Source organism: Embiotoca jacksoni, unplaced genomic scaffold, assembly GCF_022577435.1.
Source record: "Embiotoca jacksoni isolate LCO1_2020_lvr unplaced genomic scaffold, fEmbJac1.0.p SCAF_13, whole genome shotgun sequence".
NCBI classification, from domain to species: Eukaryota; Metazoa; Chordata; class Actinopteri; family Embiotocidae; genus Embiotoca; species Embiotoca jacksoni.
The window spans coordinates 649,367-670,031 of NW_027185263.1; the positions used below are offsets into that span (position 1 = coordinate 649,367).

General features: G+C 43.8%; 1 protein-coding gene across 4 annotated transcripts; it reads left to right on the plus strand.

Annotated features, from left to right (window-relative positions):
- Window positions 1-555: 555 nt before the first annotated feature.
- On the plus strand, window positions 556-20,359 carry ttc3 (tetratricopeptide repeat domain 3). Of its 4 annotated transcripts, none has more exons than XM_069145775.1 (46): window positions 556-703; window positions 1,773-1,850; window positions 1,942-1,975; window positions 2,925-3,084; window positions 3,170-3,251; window positions 3,606-3,659; window positions 3,738-3,873; window positions 4,281-4,366; window positions 4,770-4,864; window positions 5,114-5,176; window positions 5,865-5,919; window positions 6,081-6,243; window positions 6,506-6,536; window positions 6,623-6,707; window positions 7,222-7,252; window positions 7,900-7,960; window positions 8,139-8,226; window positions 8,932-9,078; window positions 9,256-9,336; window positions 10,399-10,508; window positions 10,592-10,718; window positions 10,814-10,936; window positions 11,013-11,114; window positions 11,212-11,304; window positions 11,390-11,454; window positions 12,610-12,642; window positions 12,824-13,281; window positions 14,079-14,354; window positions 14,436-14,479; window positions 14,664-14,720; window positions 14,807-14,886; window positions 14,976-15,131; window positions 15,891-16,449; window positions 16,554-16,622; window positions 16,966-17,115; window positions 17,192-17,331; window positions 17,416-17,484; window positions 17,573-17,669; window positions 18,181-18,284; window positions 18,416-18,500; window positions 18,629-18,730; window positions 19,009-19,205; window positions 19,284-19,398; window positions 19,644-19,778; window positions 19,911-20,003; window positions 20,107-20,359. In XM_069145775.1, exons 2-46 carry the CDS (start codon window positions 1,782-1,784, stop codon window positions 20,215-20,217), a joined length of 5,271 nt encoding a protein of 1,756 aa, XP_069001876.1. In that variant the 5' UTR covers window positions 556-703; window positions 1,773-1,781; the 3' UTR covers window positions 20,218-20,359. The 4 variants fall into 4 exon arrangements, with proteins under 4 accessions (XP_069001876.1, XP_069001878.1, XP_069001877.1 ...); XM_069145777.1 differs by having other exon boundaries at window positions 8,935-9,078; XM_069145776.1 differs by having other exon boundaries at window positions 556-685.
- Window positions 20,360-20,665: the final 306 nt, after the last annotated feature.

The window sequence follows — 20,665 nt, forward strand, 5'->3', positions numbered from 1 at the left end:
AATACAAATCTTTGATCACATCCCTGTTTAACAATCTATTACCGTTATTTATTTTCTTTTGTAGAAAAAGTGCAGATATCTGGGAAAAAAATAATATGAAAATAAACAGTAACAAAATAAAATGAAAAACAGCACGTGCCTGTAAAAAAAAAATTAATTTATATAAAAAAATATATATTTATATATATTTAAAAATAATAAAATAAAATGAAAAACAGCACGTGTCTGACTGTAGAGGGCGCAGTTAAACTTCACAGCGGAAGAAGAAGGAGGAGGAGGAGGGGCGGAGGAGGAGAGGAGGGGGAGGGGGGAGGGGAGGAGGAGGAGGGGAGGGGCGGAGGAGGAGGGGAGGGGGAGGGGAGAGGGGGAAGGGCGGAGGAGGAGAGGAGGGGGAGGAGGAGGAGGAGGAGGAGAGGAGGAGGAGGGGGAGGAGGAGGAGGGGAGGGGCGGAGGAGGAGGGGGGAGGGGAGAGGGGCGGAGGAGGAGGAGGAGGGGGGGAGGAGGAGGAGGGGGGAGGGGCGGAAGGGCGGAAGGGGCGGGGCTTCTCCGCCCCTGAAGCGTTGACAGTCCGCGACGTGCGTGAGCTGCGTTCACTTCTGCACATGAACATGAGCAGAACCGCTGGAGACCACAGTTGAGCGTTCACGGCCACCAGAAGGTAAAGAAGGTGAAGAAGGTGAAGAAGGTGAAGAAGGTGAAGAAGGTGAGCTGCTCTCCGTCGACCTCCTCCGTGTTTTCATCGACTTTAAACTCCGTGACGTCACCCGCATAAACTGTCTCAGCTCGGTCGCGTCGCGCTAAAACAAGAGCGGGCGGAAAGTGTCGAAGATGGTCGCTGACCAGCCGTCCAAAGGTGTGCCACGTTAATAGAAAGTAGTGAACAGGAACAGCACACGGTGAAGCCGACATGAGCACTTTACTCGGTTTAATTCACTTCCCGGTGAACGAACGAGTCCCCGAGAGCGTCGACGTAGCTTAGCTAGGAGGCTAAATGCTAACATTGTTATCAGACGAAGGTGCGGCGGAGCTTCGGTTCCTCTGACGTCATCTTCACTTCATCACTCACATGTTGAGGCCGAAGACTAATCATCATCATCATCATCATCATCATAACCCGGCCTGTGGTAGCTTTGTGTTTACATTCAGTGTCAACTCGCAGACAGGCGGTGAAGCCGACGTCGTCGCGGCTCCTTCATGAGTTCAGGCCCTGAAATGAAGCCGGACTGGTCCTTAGGTTTCACTGCACCACTCCCTCCTGGAGCCGCACCAACAAACACGTTAACACAACATGCATTTAAATAAAGAAAACCAACTGAAGGAGAGACGGAAACAGGGTCGAGATGTTGGGAATTAAATGGTCAAAGGGGAAAAATGTCCCACGAAATCTCTGATTTTTACCTAAAAACTGCCCCGATACTGCTGGAAATGAACTATATCTACAGGTTTCTGCATACATGTGAACTAAAACATCAGAGTTTCACACGAGTCCTAAATTTACACAGTTAAATGAAAATATTCAACTTTATTGCGTATTTAATGAGGAACATGATCCTTTATTACCTGGGTGTGGAAACTCTTCAGGATTAGCAGGTCATTTTTTAAAGGTGAGTTTTAATTAAAAGACATATTTATTAATGTTGGTGGAAGTGTATCATGGCACGAACAGAGGAGGTTTCTGACAAGTTGTTGATTTTAATTTAAATTAATTTGAATAATCAGCCTGAAGGTAGAAAAGCTGCATTCATGTGTGATTCTCTGAAATGTTTCCACAGTTTGACAAAATGTCGGATTTAGACTCGGACTCTGACTACGACGGAGACTGGAACGAATCCACGCAGCAGCCAAAACTAGTGAGTTATAAACCTGTCAGTTCGTTAGTGACAAATTAAAAACATACAATAAGATCAAATCAAACAAAACTGTTTTATTTTTGTCACTCAGGCATACGGAAACATCATCACCTTCCGTCCATCAGGTGAGAAACACGAAGTCCTTCACACTAATAGAACGTTAATATGATCAAATATGAGATTGTCTTTCAGAAATTCATTAAATATTTATTGAGTCACAATCGTTGCATGTTAAAATCCAGAATTATGTAATCCGCCGTTTAGATCTGCTGATGATAAATGTGTAAAGGGTTATTATATTTGAGTCACTGCTTTGATGACTCTGCCTTCACGCCTGCTTTTACGTCACAATAAAAGCCTCTGTGTTTACCGGTTGGAAGCTTTTATTGTGAAGTAGCAGGATGAAACGTTAGGTTTTATTTTCATGTACATGGAGCTCAGGTGCAGGCGTTTGAGGGAGTTTATCAAACAATAGTGAGACTGTTGGAGGAAATTACAAATAAATATAAGAATAAATGGATTAAAAGTCAAAGAAGTCGAGTCTTTTAATGAGCTTTGAAGTTTGTGGACACGAAAATATTATATAACATTATTTAAGGATGTTTGATCAGTGACGTGACATAAATTATGACCCTTCAGGATATTTATTGACATTATGATGCAATTGTTTTTGTTTTTTTTTGGGGGGGGGAGGGGAGTCAGACTTTATGATGTCATAGCTTCTTTCTTTCGTAAGATTGTGGAAACTTAGTAAAATTACAAGCAAATATGTCAGATTGCTTGAAGTTGAGTGAATTGATGTGACAGCAGGATTTCCTGGAGGAACTCCGGGATACGTTAATGTTCAGAGATAAATAATTACTGAGAACTTACTTTATATGTGTGTGTGTGTGTGTGTGTGTGTGTGTATGTGTATATATATATATAAATATATATATATATATATATTTTATTTATTTTTTATTTATTTTTGTAACTTTTAAAAAAAAAATAAAAAGGAGTCCTGAACTCGCGGCGTCTCTTGGTTGCCGTCACTTCCTGTTTGTGTTCTAAGTGCACGTTTCTGTCTCGTAGAAGAGCTTTTCGAACGATGGAGTCACATCCCCGACGACACCAAGAGAGACGCCGGCCAGAGGATGAAGGTTTGCGCCCTCTGGCTTCCCGTCCTGCTGCAGTACGAAGAGTCCAACACGGCCGCCTGCTGGGCCGTAGAGATCGGGCTCATCAACGCCACGTGAGCGCAGATCTGATGAAGTTGATAAGAACGCGTTGGATCCTGCGCGTGGAGACTAACAGAGTTTGTCGTCATGTCGTTGCAGCGACAGCGAAGAACTGAATCTGAAGCATCTCCGTAAGATAGAAACGGTGGAATCCATCCTGCGAGCGCTGGAGAGAGGAACGGTAAGTTGATCTGGACAGAAAGAACTCCGACCTGCTGGATGAACGGACCGCCGGGGGAAAATACTTCACTGCTTCCTGCAACGCTGCTGTTTATCGTTCTTTAAAGCACTCAGTTTATCAGCTGGGATGGAAGATCAATAAAAATACAGAGGAGGTCAAAGTTCATGAGCAGGTTGTAACGTACCGTTCTTTATGACTTTGGTGAAACACGACTGTTTTTTGTTGCTATGGCTCCACACCAATAAAATCTGAGTTGAATGATGCAAGAAAATCTAAATTACATTAAAGTGATGCCACTTATATTTAATCGTTTATGATTTATGTCTGAAACTGCCTTGTTTGTTTGTGTTCCAGCTGAAAAAGGACACGACGAAACAGGTCATCTGGATAAGCAACTTGTTTAATTTGGTAAGTGTGAGAAAAAGACATCTGCAGCATCGAATGCAACACGCTGTCAGCTGATGATTGTTGTGTTCAAAAATGTAGAATCGCTCCCAGGAGGTGCTGGACGACGCTTTGTGCTGGTTGGAACGAACGGGAGAACCCAACATTCGCTTCAAGCTGCTGGGCCTCGGCGCCAAACACACCTGCATCACGGCCCTCCACCTCATCTTCACTGAGTGTAAGACACACACACACACACACACACACACACACACACACACACAAACAAGACTTTCTGCATCTCCGTGTTCATTTTATTTCAGCAGCGTTCACACTGGATCTCGAACATTCTGGAATTATAAAAAGTCTCTTCCAGACATTAAAGTCCTGGAACATCATGGACTTTCATTTAAATTTATGAAACTGTAATATTCTCCCTCCTAATGTCTAAAATTAAAATATTTAAATAAAAAAAAAAATAAAAAAAAAAAACTAAAATAAATGAATTAAAAATAATAGTGAAAATATTAGTAACAGTTTGACATTTATCTTAAAGTGGGAACCCTGTTAAACTAGTTAATTAAAGGCAGAAATGTTCTTTAAATCCGAGCTGCTTTTACATGTTGATCTTTTGCTTCCCTTCAGTTGCAAAGTACATCTACGAAATGGCCGGCAACCTGGAGAAGACCATGAAGTCTCTGATGGCTCGACCGGACGACTATCTGATAGAAGTAAGGACTCATTAAAATGATCTGCAGGCTCTCGCATATCTTCTGTTTTCATTTATTACTGATCACTGACGTGTTTCAGACGTTCACTGAGAAATCGGAGACATCGATTAACTCCACCGATCACGTGACGAGTCAGTCAGTTAATCCTGGAATCCATCATGCTTCATCTTCAGTATATTTCTGAGAGTTTTAACTTTACTTTTGTTAATCTATTCCTCTGCAGACATCGTCCTGATTTATTGTTTATTCCCTATAATGTCAGAAAACACTGATAAATGTTCATCTCAGGTTTTCAACCGACGTCCCCACTCGTCGTGGTTTATCTGATCCGAACTGAATGTTTCAGGTGTTTTGTGTTTTAATGATAAAATTTGCAATAAAATTTATTTTGTTTCTCTTCCAGAAAAGTGAAGAAATGAAGAAGAAAGGAAACGAGAACTTTCAGAAGCAGCAGTACGAAGATGCTGTGAAGTTTTATTCTAAAGCCATCAAATATTAGTAAGAAATATTTAAATGTCTTTTTTTCTCAGACAGAAAACTTTAATGTGGATTAATCTAAATATGTTTTATAAAGTTGAGTTTATTCTGTTTCTGTTTAGTTTGAGTTTATTCAGTAACATATTTGGGGTGTTTTAATACACAGAGGAAACAGAATATGATAAATATTCTATAAACCATCACTGTCAGAAACACAAGATTCACTGAAGGATTATTTTATCAGACTGAATATGTTTCTTTTCCTTCCAGCCCTGACAATCACATCATTTATGGAAACCGAGCTCTGTGTTATATCCGCGCTAAGAAATATCTGTAAGTACCACTCAGTTCATTTATTAGCACCACAAATCTGTAGTTTAATGTGTGGAAACAGTAATGTGATGATGTAATAATAATAGTAATAAAGTTCTTTACAGCAAGAAAATGACGTGCACTAAGGGATTCATATAAAAACAGATATAAAGGAACAAAAAAACGTGTGCATAAGAGCGTTTGAAAAAAAAAAAGTAATAAAGAGTATTACTTATTTAATAAAGAAATACTTTAATAAAGAGCAACAATTTAATGTAAACATTTTAGTCCTTTCAGGACTTGTTCATATCCTTTTCTGACTTCCTCTCTTCTTGTAACGGACTCCTTTATTTATTACAAAGTCATTTATTGCATTGTGGCTGTGGGAGGACGATGGATCCGTAAAATCATTGTGAGATTAAGCAGTTTATTAATTTTGGCATCACATTTTTGCTACAAAACCTAAATAACTAGTTTCCTATTTGGCTGAACACTCTTTGAATGTTTCCTTTGTCTAAAAAAAAAAAAAAAGACCTCATTCTGGAAGTTGAAGACGTGATAAACATTTCCACCTCGCTGCTGAGAGAGTTGTGAAACAGTTCCAGGTTGACTTTCTTCACATTTGTCTGGAGTGATTCTTTTTTTTTTTTTTTTAAAGTGCTTCAAATTCATGTTTTTCAGCCTAAATATTTATATTTTTCTTTTCCAGAAAAGCAGCCGGTGATGGAAAGCGTGCAACGGTGATAAAACCTCTGTGGGCAAAGGTACCCGTCCGTTTCCTCCTCGGTCGTCATGTTTATCACAGAAATGATTCAGATGTTACCGGCAGGATCCAAATGAGTCGACTCCAAATGTAGAGAACTTCTTGTCCTCCGCTGCAGCTTCATACTTCCCGTTTTGTTTTTGTGTTTGTTTTTTCCTGCAGGGTCACTACCGCTACTGCGAGGCCTTGTTCTCCTTAGGAGACATTAAAATGGCTCTGGATGCCAACCGCTCGGCCCAGCTGCTGTGTAACGACGACTGTGAGGGGTTCAAAGACCTGGAACAGCAGCATCAGAAGTTCATCACTGAACTCACCGACGTCACAGGTACAAGACACTTTTCTGTGTTCCCTGGTGTCCTCCTGTCGTCCAGCATGTCCAAACCTCATTTAAACACCTTCAAAACAAAAGTGGAAGATAACAAAGTCCAGAAAAGGAGGGAAATTAATAGAATTTACTCTTTTCTTGGGTTATTTTTCATTTTAAGACATTATTATTATTATTATTATTATTATTTCTTACAGATATAAATCACTACTGTGTGATAGTTTGCTGTGTCTCCATATTGAAACTATTTATGTGCTTTCAGGTGGATGGCTGAAGAAACCCTCAAATAAAAGGTGAGAACCTTTGACTCAACGTACAATCAGGATGAATAACAGCTGAGGAACTTCTTTTTGATCCAGTTTCATTTCTTCCACTGCAGTTTTAAAGTGGGTTCATCTGTATCTCAGCTGCAGTCTGGAAAAGCTGCCAGTAAAATCAACGCAGCAGCAAACAGAGCTTCAAAGGTTTGGAACTCTTTTGTGATTTTTAACCCAGAAAGAGAATATTTTTACACAATCATTAACTTCTATATATTTCATTTCTGGATTTTAAATTTCACTTTCCATTTTCAGACTTTCCTATTTGAATATCCAATTGTGAATTTTCCTTTTTCTTCCCAACATTTACAATAGAATAATTCAACTATGCACTTAATTATTTATAATTTACTTGCCATTTTCTTATTTAATTTAAATTTCATTACTAAATTGCCTTTAACAATAAAAGAATGATTTCAGTGTCTAGTGTTTAACATGTAATTATAATCTAATGATGCTGACATGTAAAAATAGATTCAAGTCCTTTTTTATTTTTACTGTGGGACTTTTAAAAAGTAAAATAAAACAATAGCCTGGAAAATGAAAATAATTGCATTTCAGCTCTAGTTTAATAATATGACTCATGTTAATGAGTTTACACGGTGTTTGTGTTTGTGTCTGTAGTGTGATGAATGATGATAAATAATTTGTTTTTTGACAGGGTTCAGAGGTTAAAATGGAAAAGCAGTCTGGTGAGTGTTTTTTTTTTTTTTAGCACATACAGATTTTACGAACACAAAATAAAAATAGTATGTTTGCATGTTCCTGCCACCTGCTGATCAGTAGAAGAGTTTGTATCCCGACTCTTAACGGCGGCTCCGTCCATCACATCTCTACGACATCGGCTGTATATGGAAGTTGAGATTAGTGAAAGGCCCAAAGATTATTGTTACTAGAATACTGCTAAAGGAGAGAGCTGCTTTTCGTGGCTTTTGTTTAACCTTCGTATAAAAACCTCGTCTTGGAGCTGGATGAGAAGAGATGTGTGACCTTGGAGTCGAGGGAGTGGATGTTTCTCACAGCGCTGATTGGACCCGAGCGAGTTCAGGGAGTCTGAAGTAGCTGGAAGGACGTGTCTAAAATCAAGTAGGCGGCCGGGTTTTGTCTCGGGACAAGGTCGGATCCAGTGTATAAAGAATGTGTTGTCACTAGTCGCTTCATACCAAACGGGATAGTGTGTCTGAAATGAAGGGCAGGAAAGGCAGAACTGTGACTGTTGTGTTGGGAACACACCCCGCTTTAAATTTCTCTGTTTTATGGAGAGTTTTGCCAACACTCATCTTCACCAAGTTTGTTCTTGTGACTTTTAAAAACTTGATATCTGTCGTTCTCTCCTCAGGGAAAAATGAAAGACCAGCAAAGGCAGAGGGCGGAGCTAAAGGCTCTAAACCATCAAAAAGGTCGGTGGAAGTACTGTTGTTATTAATATTTACACAGACTTTCTCACGGTTTAAAAACCTTCTGCTCAATGTTTTTTTTTTATATATTCAGGTATGCATGGAAATCATGTTCTTTTACTAAGACAATAGTCGTGTCAGCGGTGTGACTTTAATGATATAAAACTAACTGTGTTTTCAGTGAGTTTTCTTCAAAGAATGGGAAACGAGAGTTCAACACGACACCGAAGAAGAAGTCAAAGATCAGAAACAGTCCGGCTGAAGAAGAGGTGAGGCTCTGCTCACGACACTTAACTGGAAGTCATTCATGGCTTAGCTAGGCCTGTTTATACACCTCCTGCAAGGCGTTTCTGGGATATGGAATTCACAATAATGGGAATAATGTCAGGTCGCAATGACCTTTGACCTCCAAAATATAAAAGCTTCATCTCTGAGTCCAAGAAAACGTTTGTGAAATTTTTTTAAAAAGCTCCATGAAGGCGCTTCTACGATATGGAATTCACAGTAATGGGACATACCTGAGGTCACAGTGACCTTTGACCTCCAAAATCGTATTAACTTATTGATGGGACCAAGTGAACATTTGTGCCAAATTTGAAAACGTTCCGTGAAGGGGCCCTTGAGTTATTGTGTTCACGAGAATTGGACTGACAAACAAGCCGTAAACATAATGGCACGAAAATCCTTGTGACAATTATTTTTATGACAGTTAATCGTCAACTAAAATTTCCTGGTTGGTAATAATTGAGTTGGAGCTTCCTCTGGGTACCAAACAGTGATCCTTTAATAGCATATATATAATCCAGGAACCGGTATCAAAGTCAGCCAGTTGGACCGATTCTCTCATTTGACCAACACGTTGTCTTCATCTTCTGTCATGTGTTCAATGTTTTCTTTTTACATGCCCAGGAATACTTTATGAATCCTGACATGATTGGCTGACCCGTTGCCGTGTGTGTTCTCCTCACAACCAGCAGGTGGCCGATGGTAAAGCCGGAGCGTGTAAAGACTTGATGTCGATGGTGCAGGACGCCCACATCGCCCTGACGGACCTCCGCAGCCGCAACGCAGCGCAGGCCTTCAGCAAGGCGCTGACCTTACTGGAAACCATCACACCCAAGGTGACCACACGGAAGACCTTCACGATTTACAAGCAGAAGCAGAGAGTTTCCCAACTCGGTATCAGCTAATCAATACTGGTCAAGAATTCGATTTACTGGTGAATGAACCAGGTTTCTGTTCTTCTTTCTTCAATGATCAGTTTTAGAACTCAAGGTTTGTTTATTTTGCCTTTTCAGGAACTCGGACTTTCCACACAGGACGTACTGTTGTTGCTGTTTGGACGAGCGACGGCTCTGACAGAAATCGGCCAGCCTGAGGTCAAATCTTTGGTTCATATCGTAGCTTCTACTTCTGTCTGCGGCATTTGGAAAACAAAAGTTGCTCCATTGGTCACCAACAACTAAAAGTTAAATCTGCTGAACTCATGTTTATGTTGTGTTAAACGGGCAACAAGTGCTAGCTGTAAGATTTATTAATAACTTGTTCATCTATTTGTCGCTGCTACAACTGTTCGTATGGCTTCATCAAGCTTCGCAACATTTTTATACCTCCGCAGTTTTGATAGCTTTAGTCGTAGGCGTTATGTTTTGGGGTTGTTTGTCCATCTTCTGTTTGTGAACTCAATATCTTAAGGCTGCCTTGATAGAATTTTTTGGCATGAATGTTCACTTGATCCCAAAGACGAACCGATAAGATTTTGGCGGTCAAAAATCGGAGACCTCACGTCTGTTCCACTCTTGTGAATTTCATATCTCCGAAATGCCTTGAGGGACGTTTTTTAAATTTGCCACAAATATTTTCTTGGACTCAAGGATGAACTAAATAGATTTTGGAGGTCAAAGGTCAATGTGACCTCACGTCTGTCCCATTCCTGTGAATGTGACACCATAACTGAAAAGCAAAAGGTGACCATGTTTCACATTTGGATACTGAATCGGCGAAACTAATCCTGAGTGTGAAACTGATCGAGTTGGAACTACATTTCAAAACAAATGCTGTAGTTCAACTTCATTGCGCTTGGCCACGCCTACTGGTCACTGATTGGTCAACCCTTCAGAGTGACTGAGCGAACCTTCCTGCAGGGTTTCCAGACTAACATCACAGTGTAAACTGAAGCCATAAGCGATATGCTAACTTTCCACCTCCAAATCTTTTGGTTCCCACAGAAGACATATTTTCTGACAAACAACCCCGAGACATAGAAAAATATAATAAGACCGATGAGCTCTGTAGTTCTTAACATTTCTCAAACAGGAGTAAGTGGGGCTTCTGTTGGGGACTATTTTCAGCAGTGTTTACAGCAGCAGGACGTCCACCAGACTTGCACTAATATCTGCTATCGAGACGTGTGAGTTTCCTTTTGTCTTCATTCAACACAGGAACTTGCAGAAGCACAAAAGCTCCTGCAGAAGATGAAATCATTCGAGGAGAGGATGTTTCAGTGCCTGGTTTACTACGCCATGGGGAGGGTTTATCTCAGAGAAAACCGGTACCGAAGCTTCGACCGTCTCATCATCGTCACACCTTTTTCTACCACTTCTAACTGCACATGTGCTTCTCTTCGTCGGCCAGGTTTGCAGTTGCTCTGGAGAAGTTTTCAGATTCCCTGCAGATGGTGAAGAATCAAATAATGCCGGGTAAACTCACCTGGCCTTTAACTAAAGAGATAGTCAAAGAAACACAGCCAGACTTTTTCAAGGTATGATGTCGTCGCAGGATTCTGTCTTAAAGCTCGCTTCGTAGGATGTGAGTGAGGAATCCTCGGGTTGACTGCTGCCTGGTTTGTCTTCGTAGGAAATACTTGAAGACGCTATAGAATTGTGCAAATTCCCTCCTGTTCCCGATGCCTTTTGTTGTCTTGACAAATGCCTCGGCTCATTAAAGGCTGAAATCTACTTCAACGACCCAGATTTTAAGGTAAATGGCCGCCAGTCACAGCAATTTGGAAATCAAATATCTGATGAATTTTAAACATATTTGCTTCTTTCCGTAGGGCTTCATTCAAATATGCTGCTGTCAGAGCTGCACGGTTGATTATCACATCGCCTGTTGGAAGTCTCTGAAGACCTCAAGTTTCTCTGACAAGAATGAAAAGGTGAATTCAGACTGAAACAGAAACTTTTCTCTGTGAACAAAGCCAGAGCAGCTGTTTCCCCTCCGATTCCAGTTTAAATTAGTTTTTTGTGTTGCAGGATTTCCTTCAAGAAGCATGTTTGACTCCAGACTGTTTCGGACAAATATGTAGTATCAAAATCTACGGTCCAACGGGCCTGGTGAAATGTAAGGTAAGATGAATCTCCGGAAGGTGAAGTGAGCTTTTAGATGAATCACATGATTATCAGTGACTTTTAATTCTTTTTTTCTCCTCAGTTTGAAGTTTCAATTTCTAAACCAAAGACGCAGAAGAAGCCAAGAGTGAATCAGAAATGTACCAGGTGAGGCTTAAAGGCGGGTTGGACCTTGGGGTTTGTTTCTGGTTCAGAAATCAGACAGCAGCTATGTAATCTATATTTTTATAAAACTAATGTGACCTGGTGGAAGGGGTCTTTCTTAGTGAAGAACCTAGAAGGAATTAAAGAACTTTATCGTGAGTTTCATCTCATTGTTTTACATCTCCGTAGTCTCAGTTCTCTTTTATAGTGTGTAATTTGGGTGTGGCAGGCAGCTATTTTTAGTTCCTGCTTTTGAAACACCGAAATTCACCCCATCGCCATGGCAATGCCCTTCGATGACAGCTCACGGGCTGCCCAGTGTAGCATCATCGAGGTCTCAAGGCTTTTCTAACCCGATTTAGGTCGATTTGATCAACCTGCCAGAAGAAGCATGTGGAAGCATAAAATGTGTAATTTCCTGTTGCCAGTAGGTGGTGCTATGAGTATGATGGAATACTGCCATGCAGCGGTCTTCAGGCCGGGACTTTTATAAAAAAAATTTAAAAAAAGAAGTTTAGGCAGGATCAGACCGTGTACGTCAGATTACAACAATTTACAGTTTAATGGCGCAAAATGGCCGCCAAGCCACAGATAACGATATCAAAAGATCAACGATAACAAAATCTTTTTATGACTTGTCATTCCAAAGGTCTTCAGATTGGACACACCAAATTTCAATTCTGTCTGATGAATTCTGCAGGAGGAGTTCGTTTAAGTACAACACATGCAAATCGGCAAAAATGGTGACTAGATTAAAAATGGCCGACTTTCTGTTGCATTTTAGTAATGGCGCCAAGAGACTTTTTCGTAGATCTAGGTATGTTACACATGCCTACCAATTATCATAGATGTAGGTGAAATTTGTCATGAGGGCTGCACTTTAGAGGACGCTAGTGGGCCATTTTTCTGCCAGTTTCACGAGTTTTTGAGCCCCTTTTAGCCCTCAAAACACGCAATTCATTTGACCTTGCACTACAATAAGGCCTCAGTGCTTTGGCCCTAGTTAGTGAATGTCGTCGGTAGTGAGAGCAACACGATGTCGACAGATTGTTGTCTGGTCGGGCAGTTCAGCGATCTGTGAAGTCGTAGCTCTGCGGGAGCTGCTGCTCTTATAATGAAGTTGGATGATCAGCCTTTTAATTGTGTTCCTCCTCTCAGCTGCTGGATGTGCTGTTTATCACCAGACTGCAGGTTTAACACGGTTTGATTTATTCTCACAAATCATCTGAACTTACAGACGTGTCCCAGTGACCTCTGATAAACATCCACATGCTTCCCGTCTTCAATTAACAAGTCGTGTTTAACTACAAAAGCTGTTGTACTCTCCGTTGACAAGTACTTTGTTTCTAAAGAGTTCTTTTTTTCTTTTCAGTCTAAAGAAGTTAAAATCAAAGGAAGAGCACAAGCTGAAGAAGAAGCTGCATAAACAGTCGTTTCAGGATAAGCAGGCGATCAACGATGAGATCCTGCAGAAGAAAGAAGAATCGGCAACTCCGGGTCAACAGAAAGCCTGGTTGCTGTACAGGGATCGAGTTCTTCTGCAGATCTGCCAGAACCTGGAGCTCCTGCGGGAGGAGAAGAACCTCCACGTCTCCGCTCTGACCAGCAGCCTGCAGCCGTGGCTGGAGTTGGACTCGTCCAGGGGGAACCAGCTCGCCGGGAGGATCCTGGACTGGGAGCGGGAGCCGCTGGACACTCTGGGTCACGCTGTGGAGCTGCTGCTGGAGAGGAAGAACCGGGTCTGGGCTCGTGTCTTTATTCAACTGCTCAGTAGCTGTGTGGGTGTGAATCCTAAACTGAACATCTGGGCCTGTCGGCTCAACGATGCAGGTCAGCGTTTAATCGTGTTCCTCAGGAAGTCCTGCACGTATCACGGTGATGCACACGGAGCAGGATGTCGTGTCTTGATCAACGTCATCAGAGAGTTCCACACGTTAACGTGACCGCTGGTACGAGAACATTTGTGATGTCAGTATGGAAATCTGAAACTGGAGCAGAGAAACATCAGATTTTGTTGTCAGACTCTGGAAACGGTCAACAGAGACGCTTGAAATGCTTCAGAAAGTCTACGGCGATGAAGCGATGATCAGATTTTGTTGTAAAAAGTTTGGGGAACGGGAAATCTTTAACGCTCTGTGAGCGGGTGTCTTGTCATATTGGAGAAGCCCGTTGCCATGGCGACACAGTTCAGGTGGTTTGTGGTCTGGGTTTCCAAAGATGCAGCAACAGACAGGAAACTGAAACAAAGTGACAAAAGAGGGAAGAAGAGCACAGAGACTAAATACAGCAGGGAGGGAAGGACCATGAGGGACAGGTGAAACTAATCAGGGGGCGGGGCCAACAGTCATACAAAGGACAGGAAGTGAAACAAAGCCAGACAACAAGAGGTGAGTCATTTCAAAATCAAACAGGAAGCACCAAACCCAGACTGACCTGAAGACTACGAACCAGAACGGACTGTAATCTTGTGCTGATGTTGATCAAGAGACGACACTTGGGATACTTCCTGCCCCGTGTGCATCACTGTGCTGCGTTCAGGAACACTGAACTTATGGATGGACCCTCGTATCAGTTTACGAGTTTAGCATCCGTTTTGAAGCCTGACCGTTTACTTCCTCTCTTCTAAGGCCTGAATGCTGCCCAATCTTTCATCGAGCGTCACGCAGCACATCTGGAGCAGCTGGACTTGGCTCTTCTGCTGCCCTTCAGCCCGTTGCAGGACATGATTATAGAGAAGCTCGGCGCTAGGCAGGAGCTGTTTTCTAGCATTGGCTTGACTATGACTGAATACCTAAAACAGGCTCCGCCTCATGACATGAGACTCTTCATCTGGACTCTGGAGGAGCACAGAGACGACTATGTCTCCTGCCACTCTATACTGGATGAATATTTTGATATGATGGGTACGTATCTGGAGCCTGAACGTCTGACTGGACAGCGTTTGCTCTTACGTCCCGAGTTCACGTTTGCTCTTTGTTTTTCAGATGGACATTGTTCGGTCTTAAAAAAGTCTGATGAAAATCAAAATGTAAGTCCTTGGAAACCTTATAGCATGTTTTATTTTTATTTCCTTCGCTTGGTTTTAACCATAAAATCGTACATATTTAATGCGATTTAAACCTGTGTAACAAAATGACATCTTAATGTTACCGAACCGACGACACTGTTCGAGTTTCAGAGATTAACGCTCATCGAACGTGTTTTCCTTTCAGAATTCTCCTATGAAGTCTAAGAGTCGAGGCCGGAAAAAGAAACAGAAAGAGCCAAAGGTCAGAGGTCGGATTGTTCGCTGCTGCTCGTCAGAACGTGTTAACGTCACATGACTCTGAAGTGTTTCCTCTCTGCTTCCTCTCAGGGTGTTATAGTTTTGTCTGGCATGAGAAGCGTAACTCCAAGAGAGGAGTGGGACCAAGACCTTTTAGAAGACGACTCTTTGTGAGTTTGTTCGGCCTCGTTGGATTCGGACAGTTTGTTTGTTAACTCTGATTGTTGAGCGTTGGTGACGTCGAGGTTTTCCTCCGCAGATCATTCCTCGACCCCGTTGATCCCTTCGGCGTTCCCAGTCGCATTCGAGAGCAAGTGGCCGACTTTGAGGTCCAGTACAACGACACCCGACGCGGAAGTCACTATAAAAAGATTTTGGACAACAACCCCGACCCGACTAAAGAGAGTTTGTACGAGTGAGTTTCAGCGACAGTCCAGTTTTTATATTGTTGAAAAAAATAGAGGCAACGCTTACATATTTGTTATAACACGTTTTCAAATGTAACAAAAAGAAGGATATTGGCAAGAAATATCAAAATTAGATAAAAAAAACAAAAACAAAAGTGGATCAATAGGTTCAGAGACGGTGACGAAGCAGCAGGAAGCAACAACCTTCATGAGGACGTATTCAGAGTTCAACATCACCGAGTTCCTCACGTTAACGTGACCGATGGTACGAGAACATCTGATGTCACCGCGAACCTGAAACTGCAGCAGAGAAACGGCTGATTTTTGGGGAACATATTTGGGAACCCAACCTATATTTTAGAGAAGCTTCAAAACGTCCCAGTCGAACTTGGTTTTGACATTCTAGCAACCAGCTATCAAAGTTAACAAACTACTAATTTTGCTAAAAAAAAAACAAAAAAAACCAGCTAAACTCAAGTTAACAACCAGCTAACAACGCTAACAACCCTCAGACTCCTCAGAAGGTCTCGGTAGAACTCGGTGTTGACTGTCTGACTCTGGGGAACAAATTCACGGTTGCACAACCCCACCGACGTTATGAAGGTCGTTGCTTCCTGCTGCTCCGTGCGCATCACTGTGCTGCGTTCAGGAACACTCTGAACCTTTTTGATCCACTCTTGTATGTTGACACTCGATCCCAGCTCTTCCCTCATCCTCCCTCTGCTGCTTTTCACCTGAATATCCGGATGGTGTTCTTCCCTCTGCAGCTACTTCGATCAGATCCTGGATGAGCACGGCCCCCTGGTGGCCGAGGACCCGCTGCTCACGGGCGAGCTGGATAATTTCCCCGCCGTTGCTCAGCAGAAGATCCAGGAAGCGGGCGGCTTCGAGCACTTCCTCCTGGAGTCCCTCCGCTTCATAAAGATGGGGCGGTGCATCGGGCTGGCCAAGCACGCCGTGTCGCTGCAGCAGGCCGGTCACGGAGCCGGTCTGGACGACCTGGACGACCTGGACGTCGCCGTGGACGATGGCTCTCAGCCTCCCGGTCTGCATGAAGCCTCAGGAACTGGTTTCTATTTGAACATTTATTCCTCCTCCCAGACTGAAGTCCATCCCATCCTCCCAAACCCGTATGTATTCGAGTATCCGTCGACAGGAAGTCAACCCTGGACCCGCGGCGAAAATCAGCAGCTTTACTTTTTACCTACCGACGACGGGGAGCTGGACCTTTACTCCGCTGAGGCGGGTCTTCAGGATCCGACTACCGATGGAGCCGCTTCGATGACGGCTGATGAAAACTTTGGGAAGAGACACGCAGCAGTGCAGGTGAACATTTCACCACCTTTAAATACATCGAATGGAATATTTAAAACATGAGGAATGGCTCTGTTTTACATCATCCGTTGTTGTTGTTGTTGTCGTCGTCTCAGACGTGTCAGGACGCCATGAGGAGTGTCGCGGTTAACACGGAGCTGTATGAGCGTTTCGAGAGCTGCCAGGTGAGTTACATCATCATCACATGTTCAACTGGAGCCCGGATGATTGTTTATTTATTTTAATTCATCAAAACACAAATTTAACCATGTTGATACAAATCAAGTAGTTTTTTTTTATTTTGACTCAAACATGTTTGGGGGCGTGGCTGTTTGATTGACAGGCCTGGGGTGCATTCAGATTTCAGGTATAGGTGGGCGGGGCATAGTGTCCAAATATGGTCACTTCTGGCTCCAAAAAAACAAGATGGTGACGTCTGAAATGCAGATTTGAGGCTTCACAAAAACGACAGATGACATTACTGTTGTTTGTTGTTGTTTACAGTCTTGTTGTTGACCTTTTCTCCAGGGCGACCTCATCAAGAAGGAAAAGAGCAACAGGAAGTTGGAACAGCAGATCGAGGACATGATGAACAGCTTTGACGTGGTGGACCCGGCTGTCAGAGAAGAGCTGGGCTCGCTGGAGGAGGACATCCAGAAGATCACCGCTAACATCCAGGTGGGTTAGAGTCACACGACTCCTTCAGGAGGAGGAGATCTGAAGAGCTCATCACTGTCTGCTCTCCGTTGTCAAGGTGACCAACACGGAGCTGTCGCTGTTCCAGCACAAGCTGGAGGAGGAGGTGAAGAAGGACCAGAAGGAGAAGAAGGCCAACCAGGAGGTGCTGAAGTCCCTGAAGGTGGAGACGGACGAGCTGGTGGAGGAGCAGAGGAGGTGAGACGGAGACGAGGACGTCCGTCTGAAGATGAATCTGAATCTCTGCATCCGGCGATGACTCATCTGTTTCTGTTCTTCTAGTCTGTCCATCACCATCCGGGAGAAGAAGAGCAGCTACGAGTCCAGGCTGAACGAATTCCTGGAGCTCGGGTGGGTTCTGACGGAGAGTTTGAAGTGAAGCAGGAACTAAACCACGTCTTCCCCCTCTGACTTCTGTCCCTTGTTGTCGTTGCCACAGCAACCAGTCGGCAGCAGAGAAGATGAGTCTGGAGGACGAGATCAAGCGCTGTGGAGCCTTGTTGGCCTCGGCCTCCAGGAGGTCCGGTACAGCCCAGGTAGCTCCGACGCTCTTCACCTGTTAACACGTTACAGATCCGTGGATGTTCTGTTGTCATGACAACATGTTGGATATTAGAACCGGATCTTCTTCTGCTCGCGTTGTTCTCGTTATGTTCTCGGCTCGTCCGTCCCGTTCTCGTGAATATCTCCACAACACTTTGAGGGAATCGGGTCAAATTTGGCAGAAACATTCACTCGATTAGGAGGATGAACGGATGGAATTTTGGCGGGAAAAGGTCAAAGGTCAAGGTCGCTACAACCCCAATTCGACACACGCACACGTGAACATGATATCTCAGGAACAACTGGATGGACTTTCTTCAGATGCGACACTCGTTCACGCAAGGATGAACTTTTTTGAGTTTGCTGGTCAAAGGTCAAAGGTCGTTGTCAGCTGACATTAACCCATTAATGTGAACGCAATTATTTTAAGAAACGCCTTGAGGAAGTTTGTCACAAAAGTTCTTCAGACTGAAAGACATCTGAAGCTTTATGTTTGTCCTCCAGCTGTCGGTGGTGGAGAGCAGTCGAGATCAGCTGCTGCACGGATTCTACAGAGAGCTGGCAGACACCAAGACCTTCCTCAGCAAACTGGACGAGGCAGTACACCGGTGAGACACCTCAGAGAGACACACCTCACCTCAGAGAGACACACCTCACCAGAGAGACACCTCAGGTCCTGATGGACAGCAGGTCCTCTGCATGGTCTCAGCTTCACCTGTGATGTCCTTCATTTCTGCAGAAACCCAAACCAGGAGTTGGACCAGATCCGGATCAGCTGCAGAGCCAAAGTGGAGGAAGTGGAGAAGAGAATCTCGAGCGCTGAGGTAAACGGACCGACGGACCCCGAACGACCGTTCAGTTCTGGAGAACCTGACGGTTTTTAATTGATTCCAACCAGATTAAATTCATATTTCACGTTTCTTTAATCAGTCGGCCTTCCTGTCGTCCACAGCAACAGTACCAGGAGCAGATGGTTCAGGTGAAGAATGGACGCCGAGTCAGCGAGCTGCTTCCCGTCAGCGTCGGCAACCAGCAGGAAGCTGCAGCGGCACCGGTAAGACCTGTGACTCCTCCGTCGCCATGACGACGAGCTGCTGCTCCGCCTCTGATTTTAAAGTTCACCTTATTGGTTTTATTTTGATGTTTTTCACATTGTTTGTTCCGTTCTCGTTAACGTGAAATCTCCAAAACGAGTTGAGGGAACTTCTTCAAACTCTGCAAAAACCTTCACTTGGTACCAACTGATGTGATTTTAGTCGAAGGTCGAAGGTCACTGTGAATAATTAAAGTTCTGACTCCGGACGTGTGAACCGTTTCCTGTTTTTCTCGCAGCTCTCTGCAGCAGCAGCTAAAAACGTGGCTCCTCCGCCTTTGGCTCCGCCCCCCAAGCCTGCCGCCACGCCCCCAGCCAAGGCTCCGCCCGCTCCGACTCAGCTCAAACCTGCGAGCAGGACGCTGGAGCCTCCGTACGGCACCGTGTTCGACAAGGCCATGGAGAGCCTGAGCGCCATGTTCCCCGACTACAGCCGGTAACCGCTGGTTCCGGTTCACATTTGAACTCCGACAGTCCGAACACACGTACTGATGATTTATTATCCGTGTTTCAGCTCCAACCTGATGAGGTTCCTGCAGGAGCTGCGGTCCTCCACCGGGGGGAGTCTGAGCAGCCCGGCTCTGCAGGAGGTGGTGAGCGGAGCCACGACGCTCATCCTCGACCACCAGGTACCAGTCTGCTTTTATTTTATAGGTTCACGCATATAACATAATAAATAATCATAAATTATCAGGACGTTCTCAGATGTAACTTTAATAAAGCATCCGTTGCTTAAAAGTCCGATTTGATCATATTTTCTGGTGAAAACATCCTTTAATGACGTGGACGAGGTGTTTGGTTGAAACTGCTTTGACTAACGTCTCTGAACACACCGACTGTTTTTATAACCACGTTTTCTTCCTCTTCCTCTCAGGACCGACTCAGCTCTGCCCGGTCCAACGTCGTGGGTCGAGGGAGTCCGGCTCAGTGTGCCACGCCCCCTCTGGTGATCCCCCCCCCTCCGGTGTGGCAGCAGGTCCCACCTCACAGGGCCTCAAACTCCAAGGGGGTGAGTCCAGAATAAAATCTGACCTCCAGACTTTTATTCATTTATTTATCATGAGCGTCTTTAACCAGACGAGGTGTGTGTGTGTGTGCGTGTGTGTGTGTGTGTGTGTGTGCATGTGTGTGTCGCCTGCAGCTGAACATGGAGGACCCGTGCATCATCTGCCACGAGGACATGAGTCCAGAAGACACGAGTGTGCTGGCGTGTCGACACAGTTTCCACGACAAGGTGACGCCTTCGTCATGTTATCATTTCAATAAATACACCGTAAGTATGAGGTTTGATGATGATGATGATGATGATGATGATGGTCTGTGTTTCCTGCGTTCAGTGTATCCGTTCGTGGCTGAAGGAGCAGAGCACCTGTCCCACCTGCAGGAATCACGCTCTGCTGCCCGACGACTTCCCCGCGCTGTCCGGGAGGAGACGGCCGGCGCCGTGACGTCGTTCTTTTTCTTTTTTACTTATTTAATCCAAATCTAAAGAAGCTTTGACTTTGTTTTTTGTTTTTGTTTTTCTATCTTAAAGGTGTGCAGAGAAGCACTGATTTATACTCTGAAGAAATAAACTTCTCTTCTGTTTGAGCTCCTCTCCTGTGTGTTTGTCTCACGACGTGAAGGAACACTGAAACATTCATCTGCAGTTTACGGACTTCTTCTTTTACTGCGTCGTCCAAAATAAGGAAAACATTAATACTGTAGCATCTCGTCCAAATTAATTTGCATGTTCCTGCAAAACTAATAAACGTGAAGTTTGTTGTCCATAATATGGATGACACACTTATACATGTAGTCCATAATGGAAAACATTACATTCAAGCAAGAACATAATCCTCCACACTAAGGTCCAGACCCTCTATGGAACCCAGAACCTCCTGATAGTGAGATGAC

What these genes read in the sequence shown, in the direction of transcription:
- ttc3 (XM_069145775.1), top strand. Translation starts at nt 1,782, where the DNA reads ATGTCGGATTTAGACTCGGACTCTGACTACGACGGAGACTGGAACGAA. An exon ending in AGAAACAGAAAGAGCCAAAG is followed by an intron (nt 14,721 to 14,806) that starts GTCAGAGGTCGG and finishes GCTTCCTCTCAG; the next exon opens with GGTGTTATAGTTTTGTCTGG. An exon ending in GGAGGTCCGGTACAGCCCAG is followed by an intron (nt 17,670 to 18,180) that starts GTAGCTCCGACG and finishes TTTGTCCTCCAG; the next exon opens with CTGTCGGTGGTGGAGAGCAG.